Raw genomic sequence first — 15,955 nt, 5'->3', positions numbered from 1 at the left:
TATTCATGCATGTACTCTCTGCCTTCCAAATTATATGTTGTTTTGACTTTTTTTTAGTATATAGAATTTGCTATGTATCTAGACATATGTTATATCTAGATACACGGTAAAATGAATGTGTCAAAAAAAAAAGCCAAAGCTACTTGTAATTTGGAACGGAGCGAGTACTACAATAACACTCGTCCCATAGTAATAACAAGAACAACAAGAGATGGAATTGTTATGGCTTATATTATTATATTAACCTGCTGCATATATACATGCATACAGGAGTCAGACTGACAAATTTAAGCATGGAGAGTTTACTAATAAAAATTAACCACTCCATGACTCATCTCCACACATACTCAGGTCATAACAGTAGCAGACAAATTAATTAATACACCAGCTAGAGCTAGTAATTACCATGCAAGGGATGGCGGATGAGACATGATGCATGCGGTCAACCTGCAGATTATTACCATGCATGTGGATGGAGATGTAGGGGATCGATACTATAGATCGACCAGATAGATGGATGATGTTGATGCATCTACGAAATCAAATGGGCGCCCGGCCGGCGGCGGGGCAATCGAACAAGAAAGCAAGCACGACGGCGTGCGCGTGCCTAGGACGGCAGCTGCTCCATGGCCACCTCCTCCATCTTCTGGTGCGCCCGGGCTTCAATCTCGCAGCAGAGGCAGGGCCGGCTGAGCACGGCGCCGTGCGCGTGCGCGTGTCCCAGTTCGGCTACTCCCACCCCGCCGGCGGCGTGCGCGTCCACGGCGACGGGCTTGCGCGCGATGATGACGGAGTTGATCACCTCCCCCTCCGGGTGGTGCACGGCGAGCACGTCGAATCCGCCGCGCCGGATCTCCTCGGGGTCCACCACGGGGTACAGGAACCCGCGCGCGCCGTGCGCGCTCCGCACCACCAGCGCTGCGCCGGGGGCCATGTGCCTCCCGAGGTGCTCCACCACGCGGGCCTTCTCCTCAGCGGCCATGCCCACCAGCGCCGCCAGGAACACGGCGTCGTAGGAGGCCAGGTCCCGGGTCACGTCCGCCACGTCGGAGGTGCGGAACGCCATGCGCGCCTGGAGCGCGCCGTCGCCGCGCACCAGGCGACGCGCCCGCTCGTTGGCGTCCCCGCAGATGTCGTAGTTGTCGAACGAGGCGCCCGGGAGGTGGCGCGCGGCGAGCACCAGGGAGCTCAGCGGGAGCGGGCCGGAGCCGACGAAGGCGACGCGGGACGGCGCCGGCCCCGGCACGTGGCGCGCCAGAAGGCCGTGCTCCAGCTGGCTCAGCAGGATGTAGTTGTTGAAGTAGGGGAACAGCGACAGATGCTCCAGCGGGTTGTCGAAGGCGGCCAGCAGGTCGGAGTAGTGCGCCTCCAGCAGGCCCTCCGCGTCGGCGCAGAGGCGGATCAGGCGCCCGCGCATCTCCTGCAGCTCGGGGCCCAGGCGCTCCACGTCGACGGTGCTGCGAGGGATGCACGCCGTCACGAGTTCGGTGAAGAGCGCGTTCACCTCCGGCGACGGTCTCAGGGACGGGAGCTTCCCGATGGCGGCGGCCAGGCCGGAGATTTTGTGCACCAGCGCCGCCTCGGCCTCCTTGTCCTCCTCCGGCGGCACCGTCTCCTGGACGACTTGTACTTCTTCTTGGACGACCTTTCCCTCCTCCTCGTGCTGCTGCTGCTCCTTGCCCATGACGACCATGACTGTGGAGTGAGTGTGGAGGGCGTTGCAGGCTCGGCGGTTGCTTCGCTTTGGAGAATGGAGACTGCAGTGGGCGAGCTGAGGGCTGAGGGATGAGGCTGCATATATAGAAGATGGCAGGCCAGGCCAAAGGCCATGCGTGATGCGTGTAGGGGTGGGCATGCATGAGGCCCAATTGGCAGCGGGAGGGACCCAGCTATATGGCGCATGGGACCCAAGTGGCAGCGAGCGGGGTCATACGTGATGGGTGTAGGTAAATAAATATATAGGAATTCCCATTCCTTAGTAATAAATCTATAGGTTTTTTAGTTTCACAGTATAGAGAGAAGATAGATAGATAGACCGATGATGCGAAGGACCTTAATCTCGCAAGTCTAAAATCATGGACATATGGTGCACGTGCGCATCAACCGATGTACGTACTCACTTGGTATACCCTAATAAAGAGTGTTATTCTTAATTCATGAGAAATCAAATAATTTCAGCTTTAACCAAATATATAAAGAGATTATTAATATTTATGATGCATAATCAGTATCATTACATTAATCAAATGAATATATTTTTAATAATAAACTTATTTAGAGAGACAAATGCTGTTAAATTTTTTGTAAATCTAGTCAAACTCAAAAGTCTGACTTCCACGGAACCCTATGCGATACTTTTTTTTGGGTCAAAGGGAGTATGTATATAGCGCGTGTGCTATATGCTATAGTTGTAGAATTTGAAGAATATATAGCGGTATAATTGTAGAATTTGTTGCACTTTTAGGTCTTGATTGATTGGACCCACCTAACTAATAGTTAGCTGCTAATTTTTAATATTGCTCCAAATCCAACCTTGATAGTGGATGTCTTCTCTGCCATTGCACTTAGGTCTTCATTGGATCCACCTGACTAATAGTTAGCTGCTAAAATTAGCTAGGATGCATCCAAACGGGCTTAGCTAATAAACACTAACTATTAGCTGGATACCCAACACTGGTACAGAACAAAGCTTTACTCCCGGTGGGGAACCCCCTCTAGTCCCGGTTCCCCACCCGGGAGTAAGCATCCGGGACTAAAGGGGGTCCTTTAGTCCCGGGTCAGGAACCGGGACTAAAGGGGGGACCTTTAGTCCCGGTGGATAACACCAACCGGGACTAAAGGTCCTCCCAGCTTTAAAAAAAATAATGCCTCCCACCGCTGTGTCCCGTGAGATTTGAACCCAAGACCTCATGCATTGCCTCGCGCGTAGCTTATCACCCCACCTACACAACACATCTAACAAAGGATGGGATGCTTCCCTTTTGAACTAACCCATCGGGGGGGCTTTAGTCCCGGTTGGTGTTACCAACCGGGACTAAAGGGTCTACCTTTAGTCCCGGTTGATGTTACCAACCGGGACTAAAGGTTGGGGACTTTTAGTTCCGGTTGGTGGCTCCAACCGGGAGTAAAGGTCCACCTTTAGTCCCGGTTGGTGTCTCCAACCGGGACTAAAGGTCCCCTGCCACTGTGCCGACCGGGACTAAAGGTCTCTCTAGTCCCGGGCGCAAAAAATGCCGGGACTAGAGCCCATTTTAACTTCGGATGAAAGGTCTGTTCTCTACTAGTGCAACTAGTGTTTTTTTTCATTTAGCTGTTTTAATCAAGCTAACAACAACTAATAGTTCACGAAAAAATGTTTTTGCCCTTGGTCCTATCCACCTTGTCCACTCCTATTAGCATTCACTCGGCCACTTGCACCACTGGTGCCTTCCTCGCAAGCTGTAGTTGTGACACAATGGTTTGTATGGAAGAGCAGCAACGGCCTAGGAGGAGGAGGAAGAGGAGAGACGATGTCAGCGAAGGTGAGTGAGTACGATGTTGGATTTGGATATGTGAGAGGGGAGGGAGGGGAGGATCAAAATGTCAGATGCTTATGAAAGAGACAAGCAATATAGTCAGTCCAATCAATTCACCACCTAATGCCTAGAAACTATTAGCCTGTTAACTATTAGTTGTTAATAAATCTAAATAGACCCTTAGACTAGACACTTTATTTTGCCTCTCTTAAATAGAAACAATTACATATTATACAAGTATTCTCCTTAAGCAATTTTTCCCTTGACAGCGTGTGTAGTGCTAGGTTTCTAGAACATGTCATGTTGGCCCATACGTTTTGGCTATTATTTAAGCAATCTAGTAATATCAATCTATTATTTAATGACAATATTAAGAGAAGAGTTTGTTTGATAAAGCTAGCTTGAGACGACAACAGATGTTGAGGCGCTGACGGGCCGAATAGCAGCAGAGGCATTAGATATGAGTAGCACAATGGTAGGTTGGGTGATGTTTTAGTATAAAAAGGGCAACTATTGTGGGGGATATTGATAAGTACCGATATGAATTGGCAAGGGGATGGCCTGATCTTCATGACAGTAGGTCACGAATCAAAGATAACTTGCTGCGAACAACGGGATAACTAGCTTTATACCTGATAAAGGTTGGATGCGACCAAGCGATGGGGAGAGAGGCACCGAAACCACGAAGACTTCAACTCGATCTCCGAACAACCGCAGAACCACAGTCCGGAACTAATCCACATAAAACGGTGCAGCCGTACTAGAAACCATAGAGCATGAACTAGGGGAATCCAGAGGGATCACTTCACAAGTCCAAGAAGAACAAGGAAGAACAAAGGTTTGAGTAAGGCACTCGGCAGCTCGGCTGCAATATCATGTAGTTTATCAATTCATCAAAAGGTCCCTAATAGCTTAGAGGTAGAAAATATTTATACTAGGAACAACCCTCCTAGTTGGGTGTGAAAACGAAATGGAGTTTCTGAAGATAGGCTATGTGAAAGGTCACAACGAGATGGATTATCAAAGTGGTCTCGTGTAACTGTTGGCCTCTTGGGCAGTCTCCACTAATCTGGCCATTACTCCTTACTGGGAAGTCCAAATGATGAACCGTTATTAGGTGTGAAAGTAGACTCGAAGAGCTTTTTAGCCATGTGCAGCATGTACCAAGAAACTTTGTAGATTGGTACAGTTTTGCACAGGAAGTTGACCCAACATTCTATCCCAGGAAGACTGTTGACCTTCTAAGTAGTCTTCACTAATTTGCTCATATCTCAACATTGGGAAGTCCAAAATACTTGAAACTTGCGCCATTGGAAAGTAGACTCGATAAGATTTCCAAAATGTCCTCATGGGCCTCCAAAGCTTTTGCGGAATCGAGAGTTATGAATGTTTATTTCAGTTGGTCCATTTTTCACTATACTGGTCTGATCTGGTGGTCCATTTTTCACTGTACTGGTCTGAACTGATGGTCTGTTTTTCTCAGTACTGGTCCAATGTAGAGTAATATCCTCCTCTTTATTTGTATGCCTAAGTACAACCAAAGTAGAACACTTAGGTAGTATAACATTCTCAAATATGTCAAAGTTAATTTCAGTTAGGAGTGAGTTCACCTCTTTTTGAGTAGTTTTGCACGACTACGCGTAATTGGACCTTCATACTTATGTGAAACTTGAGTAACTGGTGGCATATCCTCATCATCCTCCCCCTCTTGAAAAGGAGTCGTCCTTGGCTCTGACTCTTATGTTCCAAAGAATTGTGCTAGTCCATCGACTTGTAGTGTTGTGATAACTTCATGATCTTCTTCTTCCATCACAGTAAGGTGCTTTAGTCTATAATCATATAAACCAAGTAGCAGCCTTGTAGGTGGAAACCAAATGGGTTTGAAATCAAGTTTAGCTTTCACCTTGAATGGATGCTTAGAACTAATGGTGAATGTTAATTGCCTTGGCATGGTCTCATCATCCTCCCTCCCTTGAAGCAAAGTCGTCCCTGACTTTTGTTTACCTAAAAATAGCCTAGACAAAACAGAGGGCGGATATACATGATAATTCCAATAATCTTTTATTTCATTTCGTCCATTTGCTTCTTTATAATTCTTATTCTTATTATTTCCTTTTCCTAGTAAGAAACATTCTCTCAACTTTGGTGAACCTGCAAATAGCTTCAAAGATGGGAGCACAAAAATTTCTTCCAACCCAATCATTTGATTCATGTTATCATATTTCATCTTTGCAAGATCAAGCTTTTCACCAAATGGATGTTGAGCATTCATGGCATTCCAAAAATTATTGTGGCACAATTTATTCATGGGTTTAGAAGTATACCTTTCAAACTCAATGCTTCAGGATGTGGATGAACAACTTTTTTGTGTATGGGCATTGCTTTGCACATGATTTCTGTCTTTCGGTGGATGGTATGAACATGGTGACACCATTAATTGTTCAAAATCACAAGCACCAAGCAATTGTTGCATCTCAAAAGATTTATCACTTTGTTTTCCACTCAACATTTTTTACTCTAAGTCAGCAAGCTTGTCATATGTTACACAAATTGCATGAACATGGAAGGTATCTACAACATGTTCTCCAATCAAAACAAATGTAAACTTGCAGCTATGAGCAATATTCAAAGAACTCAAAGATGTTATCATAGAAATTTTCTCAAGCATTTTATCAATATTGGTAGGCATGTTAAGCATAGTATAACACAAACATCCAATAGGAGATATCCTTGCAAACAATTCAGCACATGTAACCAACTGAACAAGGTGAAGTTTGTCGTTATATGAAGTGTTGCAAGGATCATTCAAAGCACAAAGACTCTCATCAAAATCAAATTCAACACTTGTATCAACATGAGCTTAAATCAAATTAGCACATAGGTTTTGATTATGTTCTATCGCTAAAATAGTAAGATCACAAGTACTGACCATCATGTGTCAGAAATTCAGATTTGAATTATTTTCATTACCTTTTATACTTTGTGGTAGTGCAAGTATCATGGATGACGCTTCTGAAATCTTACCACTTTCCTCATCATGGTTCATGTTTTGGGCAACACACAATTGGTTTGGGTGAATGGCTACCTTTTCACTCTTCTCAACAAGTATGGAGTTGTCATGAGCAGCCATCTCTTCCTTATTCTCACTACAAAAATGCACATTTGGAAAAACAACACTAGAAGTAGAGATGAGAGTGTTTGTTTTAAAAATATCCTCACATGACTTGCATTCTAACTCTCTATCTCTCTATGGTGTATCCCTCACACTCGAATTGTTGATACTCTCAATGTCACAGTGGGTTTTGTTTTTACTCTCTCTCAGTTTGGCTCTATGGCTCTCATTCTCGCATAGGTTTTGATGCACAATCACTTCAACATCTTGTGAAGCAACATGTGCATACGTATCGCTATCCATGGCCATCACTTGATCTTCCTCATCGAATATTGGGGGCTGTTCATAATTCACCACGTCATTTTCTTCATGAGCCTGCATCACACAAGGAACAAGGCTAGAAGAAGGTATCTTCATGTTAGTAGTAAATAATTCCTCACATGATTCATCCTTTTTTGGCTCAATTTTTGTGTATCTCTCTCACACAAAATTTTGTGGCTCTCCTCCTCATATATGGTGGAATCTCTCATCTTTTTATTTTGAACTCTCGCACTCAATTTTGGTTTGTGGCACTCTTTCTGACATGTGGTGGAATCTCTTATCTTTTCATTTTGAACTCTCGCACTCAATTTTGGTTGGTGGCACTCTTTCTCACATGGTTTTTGCTGTCCATAGGACCTTCCATGTGTCTCTTGCTAAAATTTTCTTTTGGTATACACACAATAACCTTCATCATCAATAAGCACACGGGGGTGAAAACTACGTCCACGAGCACTTCCCTCATGCTGTCCACTATGGCCAAAGGGACCACCACGAGAGTTGGTCGGGCTATGTTGTTGTGGAGCCCGATGGCCTCTTGCAGGAAAATGTTCGTCGAACATCCACTCCATTGCCTCCACCAGTGAGTTTTGTAGTTGGCGAAACTCAGCCCGCGAGATTGGTGGTTCTCTTTCTCTATATCGACCACCATGAACACTCGAATTAGATCCTGCCATGGTAGCACTCATGCAAGGAAAGTGGAATAGGTAAATTTGTGGAATCACACAATCTCACCTCTTACTTACCAATGCTCTTTCATGTTCTCAAGGACAGTGAGCGTGCTAGTGCAACAGTTCAACAAATATAATTGAGAGGTCGTAAGGATTATGAGTCGAACGTCTCGGTTTTAGATTTTGGTGGAGCTATAGGTGACTAATCAAGGAAGGCTATGGTACTACAAACCAAGTAGTTGGATGTGTTCAAAAGATATAAAGTTGCTGCTATTTAGATTACCACCAACTTGAATATGTAAATTGAAATTTGCAGTTATACAACCCGCAACACAGCCCCTACTTTTCAATTCTTTTCACTTCTCTTTTTTGAATCTTTCTTTCTTCTTTCTTCACTTTTTTTGTAGATTTTTTTACTAACAGGGGTACGGATAACAAATGCGACACAATGCAATATATATGAAGATGGTGACAAGCAACTTGATGAACACAACAACATAAAGATAGCAGTACCGCCAAAAGGCTATAGGATTTTTTTAGCTTTTTCAGTGGACCTTAGGAGATGAACAAAAATAGTAACAAATGATGGATAAATCAAGGGTAAATATGTGGAAGATGGTGAGACCTATCGTGACAATGAAAGCTTTGATACCAAATGATAAGTACCGATATGAATCGGTAAGGGGATGGTCCGATCTTCACGACAGTAGGTCATGAATCAAAGATAACTTGCTACGAATAGCGGGATAACTAGCTTTATACCTCACAAAGGTCGGATGCGACCAAGCAATGGGGAGAGAGGCACCAAAACCGCGAAGACTTCGACCCGATCTCTGAACGATCGTAGAACCATAATCTGAAACTAATCCACACAAAATGGTGCAACCGTACTAGAAACCGTAGAGCACGAACTAGGGAAACCCAAAGAGATCACTTAACAAGTCCAAGAAGAACAAGGAATAACAAAGGTTTGAGTAAGGCACTCGACAACTCGGCTGCAATATCATGTAGTTTATCAATTCATCAAAAGGTCTCTAATAGCTTAGAGGTAGGGGATATTTATACTAGGAACAACCCTCCTAGTTGGGTGTGAAAACGAAATGGAGTTTCTGAAGATAGGCTATGTGAAAGGTCAGCACAAGATGGATTCCCGAAGTGGTCTCGCGTAAGTGTTGGCCTCGTGAGCAGTCTCCACTAATCTAGCCATTACTCCTTACTAGAAAGTCTAAATGACGAACCGTTTGTTGGGTGTGAAAGTAGACTCGAAGAGCTTTCCATCCATGTGCAGCATGCACCAAGAAAATTTATAGATTGATACGGTTTTGCACAGGAAGTTGACCCAACATTTTGTCCCAAGAAGACTATTGACCTTCTGAGCAGTCTTCACTAATCTGCTCATATCTCAACATTGGGAAGTCCAAAAAACTTGGAACTTGCGCCATTTGAAAGTAGACTTGATAAGATTTCCAAAATGTTTTCATGGGCCTCCAAAGCTTCACGGAATCGAGAGTTATGAATGTTTCTTTCAACTGGTCCAATTTTCACTGTATTGGTCCGATCTGATGGTCCGTTTTTCACTGTGCTGGTCCAAACTGATGGTCCGTTTTTCTCTGTGTTGGTCCGATGTAGAGTAACATCCTCCTATTTATTTGTATGCCTAAGTACAACCAAAGTAGAACACTTATGTAGTATAACATTCTCAAATATGTCAAAGTTAATTTCAGCTAGGAGTGAGTTCACCTCTTTTTAGAGTAGTTTTGCACGACTACTCGTAATTGGACCTTCATACTTATGTGAAACTTGAGTAACCGGTGGCATGTCCTCATCAGATATACCCCCGAGTGCCACAAGATGGTAGAAGATACATTTTATTAGGACTCTTAGAGATATTGTAATTCAAATAGAATACCTACCATATAGCCGATTAGGATACTTTCCTTGTAGCCCTACCTCTCTAGAGTATATAAGGAGGGGCATGGGTCCCCTAGTCGGCATCCAAATACAAATCCTAGGCTTAGCCTAGGGTTATATCTCATCAATACAAACCAATAGAACACATAACGTAGGGTTTTACGTCGTCTTGACGGCTTGAATCTGTCTAAATCTTGTGTCTGTTGCCATCTAGTTCTTAATCACGCGCACCTCACCACATAATCTATCATCGTGGATATACCCCTCGGTGGACTATCGACGATATCTCGTCGATAACTATGGGTGCACAAGAAAAGGTATGATCCAAAATTTAAACTATAACCAAGTAACTAAATAATTTGTAAGAGATTTGGATAGTTATTGAAGAATGGATCTCACTAAAATAGAACTAAAGGCTATCTTGATTTGGTCTTAGCAGAAGTCGCACAAACCATAGACACGGCTGAGACAAAAAAAAGAGAGGATATATGAAGACCATAATAGCCGTAATCTAAGAGCAAGTAAAATAACAGGCTATAAGTTGGTTGAAAACTGAGGTGGAGAAAAGAGAAGAGGAGAGAGAAGGAAAAGGGGTTGTAAACTTACGGCCAGTTTATGCACAAGAACAAAAAAATTCTAAGAGAAAAAAGTGAGCTATGTATTAATCATGAAGAGATAACTACTATATGGATGGGTTGATAAGAGATGGGTTGCAAAGGTTCATATAGTCAGCAACATGATGTATTATTAGACTTTCTCTAAGTAATTGGTTTGTATGTAGTTCATGTTAATTAATACAGAGAGGACAATCACAATCAAACAAATAAATATAAATCTATTTCAAAAAGTATTTTGAAGTAAATAAAGAAAACCCCAATAGTTACGATAGAAACTAGTTATCCACGTTATTTGACGGATCACCTTTACTCTGTCTACTATATATTGCACTTAGACTAGGCACTAGCCGTGTCTTCTTCCTACATAAAATAGTTAGATATTTATATATAAAGTAATTCTTCATGAGCAATCCTTTTTTTTCCAGAGCATGCATGCTAGCTTTCAACATGATGTCATTTTAGTGTAAGAGTGTGTATATTTAAGCAATCTACTTCCTTCGTCCCATAATTATTGGCGTTCCAGACTTAAATGTTTGACGTTATAGCTCCTACTCTAGGCCAATCAGACATTAATCATCCGTCATCCTGTCACTTTCCGTCCACCGGTAGCCTTGATGCTAACAGAAAATTGAGCGCGTGTTTAGTTTCCTGAATTTAGGAATTTGGGTTACTATAGCATTTTCGTTTTTATTTGGCAAATAGTATTCAATCATGGACTAGTTAGGCTAAAAACGTTCGTCTCGCAATTTCCAATCAAACTGTGTAATTAGTTTTTTTCATCTACATTTAATGCTCCATGCACGTATCGTAAGATTCGATGTAATAGCTACTGTAGTACTTTTTAGAATTTTAGGGCAGGAACTAAACACGCGCTGATAAAACAAATCCAGCGTTGGATGGTGGAGCTCTGCAGGAGCGCTGGAGCGATGGGCAGGCACGGATTAAGGCACACGTCATTTCAAATTTCCAGCAGCTGTCATAATTACCTTGTAGGGATATAAGGGTCTTTTACCTTCTACCTGGTTACCGTTTCCAATCGCAGAACGTCAAGAGTATATCAGGATGAACCTTGTATTATCAGTCTATATGAAATTTAAGTTGCATGGTCGATAATATTTTCTAAATGTATTCTAGAAAGAAATGACGCTATTCATTTATTAGTAGAGACAAGCATCAATCATCACCATTTTTGTCTGACATCAATGTATATACAAGGTGACTTTATTTTCCAATCTTACGACCTGAATGGCTCCATCTCTGGAGGAAGTTGCTAACATACAGGCACAAACATATATACACGTACACTTATCCCTATAAAAAACACATAATTCCTCTGTTCTTTTTAAGTGTCGCTGTGATATTTATACAGGTCAATTTTTTTTTCTAAATTTGACCTGTTTTTTTTTTAGAAAATATTGGCAATATTTATATCTCTAAATAAGATTATTATGAAAATAGATTCAAAGATCTATTTAATGACACTAATTATGTACCATAAATATTAATATTTTCTTATATATTTAGTTAAAGTTGAGTACATTTAATTTCTCAGAAAGTAAAAAATAACATTTAAAAGGGGACGGAGTGACTATGCACATGTGGTAGGTAATAGTTTTTTTTAAGAAACGTGGTAGGTTATAGTTGAGAATACATTCTTCCATAAGGATGTATGCGTCTATACCGACCCGGCTTTTTTTAGAATGGCCTTTGCGTGTATTTCATTTCATTAAGAGAAAGCTGGAAAGTTTTTTACACACACTTCCCGACTTGAACAAGCTAGCTGTCGAGAGGTCAGCACTGATACCGACCCGGGCTTAAAGAAAATCTAGAGACAGAATGTTACAAATCACAGAAAGTATGTAGTTGATCTTGCATGCGGAGGCAATCTGAGTTCAAAGAGGACCACTACATGTCTTGAAAAAAAAAGAGGGCCACTACATGTATATGTGGTCCTTGTAACAGCTCGATTCAGTTAAAACTACACCTGCCTGGCACAAGCAAGCAAGCAAGGATATTATATATGCGCGATGCATTTCAAAAAACAAGAAAAGGATATATATGCGATACTAGATAGCGAAGGTAAAAGCTAGCTTAGTACGTACGCTTGCAGCTGCATCCCCTATATATAGCGAGATCTAGCTTTACTTTGTTCGATATATAAAAGATTCCGATCCGCTAGCTGATGACTACTAGGTTTGTGCTTCTTGTGCGTGCTCATCGATCCGTTTAGTTGCCAAAAAAAATTTTTTTTGTACAGTACCCATCACATCGAATGTTACGATACATATATGGAGTACTAAATGTAGCTAGCTACTGTACAAGCTACCGCACCGCTCATCTCTCAGATCCATCCATGCATCGATCGATCGATCATGGACGGGCTGGGGTAGGTGTCTGTACAGATGGAGAGGGCATGTGTGCTAGACTGCTAACTGACGAAGCACGAAGCAGAGGCAGAGCTAGACGAATGAAGCAGCAACAAGGTTGGTACGTAAACGACACACCACCACCACCAACGCCTTATCCTTTGTAAGCTAGCTAGCTAGTAGTACTACCTGCTAAAATATTGCTAACTGCTTTCCGTGCATATAGATAGAGAGAGAGAGTTGTTCTGATGTTCACTGCACCACAGCGTCGAGATTGGCGATGAACGATCTGACGCTAAAAAGTTATAGCGACTGATTTGTGCAGACTGTGTAAGTTCTGTCGTTAAAAATCTTTAGCGACAGATAGTATTTTTTTTGCGACACATAGTCTGTTGCCCTGAATATTTACGGCGACAGACAGCCCGCCACTGTTCTTTGGCGACTGATAACCTATTACCACTTTTATCAACGGACCATTTCAGGGTACATATAGCTTTACCGACTGATGGTCCAATGAGATAGTTTTAAATGGTTAAAAAAATAAAAACTGATCTGTCAATAATCATTACAAATGTCACACTGAGCTTCAAAAGTTCATTCATCAAATACACAGTTAGGACTCAACTTCAGTAAACAGCAAGGGAAGAGAAGGGGCGCGCATACCTGGTGGGTGCGCTCATCACCGGCGATGCACAACAGCAAGGGAAGAGAAGACGGACAGAGCGACGGTGTGCTGTCGGAACCGACCGGCGGCGTACTTTCACGGAGGGGCGGCATGGGGGTGTGAGTGGGGCTGAGGAGCGGCGTCCTGTCGAGGGCCGCACCAGCAGCGTCTAGGCGCGGAGGGAAGGCGTGAGGGCGGCAGCAACAGTGGCGGAGCAGCGACGTCACGGGGGAGTGGTTCGGCGTGGTTCTCATGTGCGCGTGGATGGATTACGGCGTGAGATGGCGTGTGGTCATGGGCTCATGGCCTCACGGGCAGGGGAAAGTGAGGATAGGGTTGGGGGATTGGGGCAGGTGGGGGGTTTTCTCTCTCTTTTTTTCCTTTTCCTTTTTGTTTTTTCTCGCCTTGCAGATACTCAAGCGCAAATATATAGAATATTCCCGGGCGCGCTCCGACGTTCCACATAATTTGCCTGTGTGTTATGTCAATAACCTATAGGTGGGCCACATGAGCTTCGTGTTGGGCCCATTTTCTTTAGTGACAGATAGATTGACGGTATACTTGGCTTTAGCGATAGATAGTTCAACGTTAAATATCAATATCTATTGCGATAGACAATAAATCACTAAACGAGGAATTAGCGACAGATGGTCTATGAGTTATCTTTAGCGACAGATCATCCATCGATAAATATAAGTTTTAATGTCAGATGTCTGACGCTGATTGCGGTGTTGTTGTGTAGTGTGTTGTTCTAAGTCAAGAAGTTTTAGTTTGAGGAAATTTATAAAATTAATATTTATGAGACACTGAGTAGTAAATATCATTAGATTTATGATGAAATAATATATTTTTCATTAAAGGTTACTATTAATTAATTCTAGTACCTCGGTAAAAACTGTATACTCTGCTATCCTATCTGAATGGCACCCGACCGGGTGTTTGCCTTGTTGCCGCAAGAATTTTTTTTTCGACGAAACAGGAGGGGCCAAGGTCCCTACAAGAATTTTTATTAAGTTATAAAAGAAACAAAAGTCAAACAGTACATAAGGAAGTTCAAGAAAGAAAGAAAGAAACAAAAAATAGAAGAACAAGAAGGGACATTACAACAGATTTTGAATCTATAAATCAAAAGTAAGGGTGTGTCTAGCCTTTGCCCTTAAAGAAAGGGTAGGCCCGTTCGCTTGTCTAAAAAAAGAAGCCAAAACACTGTTTCGGCTGATTTGTTGTGAGAGAAAAATACTGTTCTGACTGAAAAAAAGGCCGAACAAGTCGGATTTTAAGACAAGCGAACGAGGCCCTTCTGAAAATTCCTTGGATAGTTTCAACACTCGGTTGGATGCCTTTGAAAATGAGATCATTCTTGACTGTCCAGATAGCCCAACACATCAATATAGCAGCCATCAGGAAGAAGTTTGGTTGAGCTTGGTCTCTGATTTGTATAACTACCTCTAGGATATCAGAACCTGACTGAATGGTAATGCTAATCAAACTCCAATAGAGTTTAGCAAACTGGCAGTTCAGGAAAAGATGAGCATTTGTTTCTTCAACAGTTTGCTGGCAGAGCACACTGTCAATGACAACTATCGCCCTGTTCGCTTGGCTTATAAGCCGTACTTTTTCAGCCAACAAACAATATTTTTCTCTCACAACAAATCAGCAAACATTGCTTTCAGTCATGGCTTATCAACGAGCGAACAGGGCATATGCGTATGGAAACAAGACATCAGATAAATAGACAACTATCCTAACGTATCTTTGCCGTTGAACTTTCATTTAAAAAAACATTTAAGGCTTATTTAGATATACTCGTATTCAGCTGAATTCACGTGTGTTAGATTAGATTATAATAAAAATTAATTAATTTTATTTCACCCAATTCATCGTTTTTTAGCTTCACCCAATTCTTCTTAATACATATGAATTGAGGTGAATACGAATACGATTGCATCAAACAATTCCTTACAAATAAATAGACGATGACCCTTCACACTATATGTATGTACTCCCTCCGACCCAAAAAGAATGTTGTCGGATACCATAAAAAGGGGTACCCAAAGCAAGAACCGAAAAGATTGCTTAGACCTTACAAATATCAAAGCCGAAGGACAACCACGAGGCCTTAGCCGATTCTCCGATTCGCCCCGCCGAGGCCCCTCGCCGAGGCCCTCTCGCCGAGGCCGATTCTCCGATTCGCCCCGTCGAGGCCCTCTTGCCGAGGCCGATTCTCTAATTCGCCCCGCCGAGGCCCTCTCGCCGAGGCCGTCCCTCTGGCAGGCTGTCCCATCCATTTAATGCGTCTAAATGCACCCACTATGTTAGCCACGACCGGCAGGGTACAGCAACAGGAGCGATGGGACAACGGTCAAATCTCCTTTTTACCATCCCTTACTGACGGTGCAGGGGTTACCATGCCCTGCGGCCACATGCCCTGCACTTTTCCACCTAAACCGGGTACGACGCTGACCACCGAGGCCCCCCGCATCATACTCAGGTCACCTCCCAGGCCTCTGCGTAGTCAGCCACAAACACCTACCAGGCCTCGACGCGCCACCAAGTCAAAAATTCACAAGGCACGGCATGTCACCTACAGCGTAGGCCATGCTGACTAGACGTCAATGAGGACCCCTACGACTTCAATAGCCTTGGGCATGGCCAGCATGACGCACCAGTGATCAAGTACCAATTGCCATTCTTGACACTGTGCTGCTACAAGAATAGGCCACAGTACTAGATCTTCCTTCCTCGCTAAGGCTCCATATGTAGCTCTCTCATGAACTCCTG

The 15,955-nt window shown here is 43.0% G+C and overlaps 1 protein-coding gene across 1 annotated transcript; it reads right to left on the bottom strand.

Annotated features, from left to right (window-relative positions):
- Window positions 1–350: 350 nt before the first annotated feature.
- LOC136547570 (nicotianamine synthase 3-like) lies at window positions 351–1,768 on the bottom strand. The gene has a single exon (XM_066539520.1). It carries the CDS (start codon window positions 1,691–1,693, stop codon window positions 608–610), a length of 1,086 nt encoding a protein of 361 aa, XP_066395617.1. The 5' UTR covers window positions 1,694–1,768; the 3' UTR covers window positions 351–607.
- Between the last annotated feature and the right edge of the window lie 14,187 nt (window positions 1,769–15,955).

The sequence above is a fragment of the Miscanthus floridulus genome, chromosome 3, assembly GCF_019320115.1.
Source record: "Miscanthus floridulus cultivar M001 chromosome 3, ASM1932011v1, whole genome shotgun sequence".
NCBI lineage: Eukaryota > Viridiplantae > Streptophyta > Magnoliopsida > Poales > Poaceae > Miscanthus > Miscanthus floridulus.
Note: the sequence above shows the minus strand (reverse complement) of the source record. Positions and strands in the feature narration are given on the sequence as shown.

Excerpts from the sequence above, each read along its gene's own strand:
- LOC136547570 (XM_066539520.1), bottom strand. The coding sequence starts at position 1,693 with ATGGTCGTCATGGGCAAGGAGCAGCAGCAGCACGAGGAGGAGGGAAAG.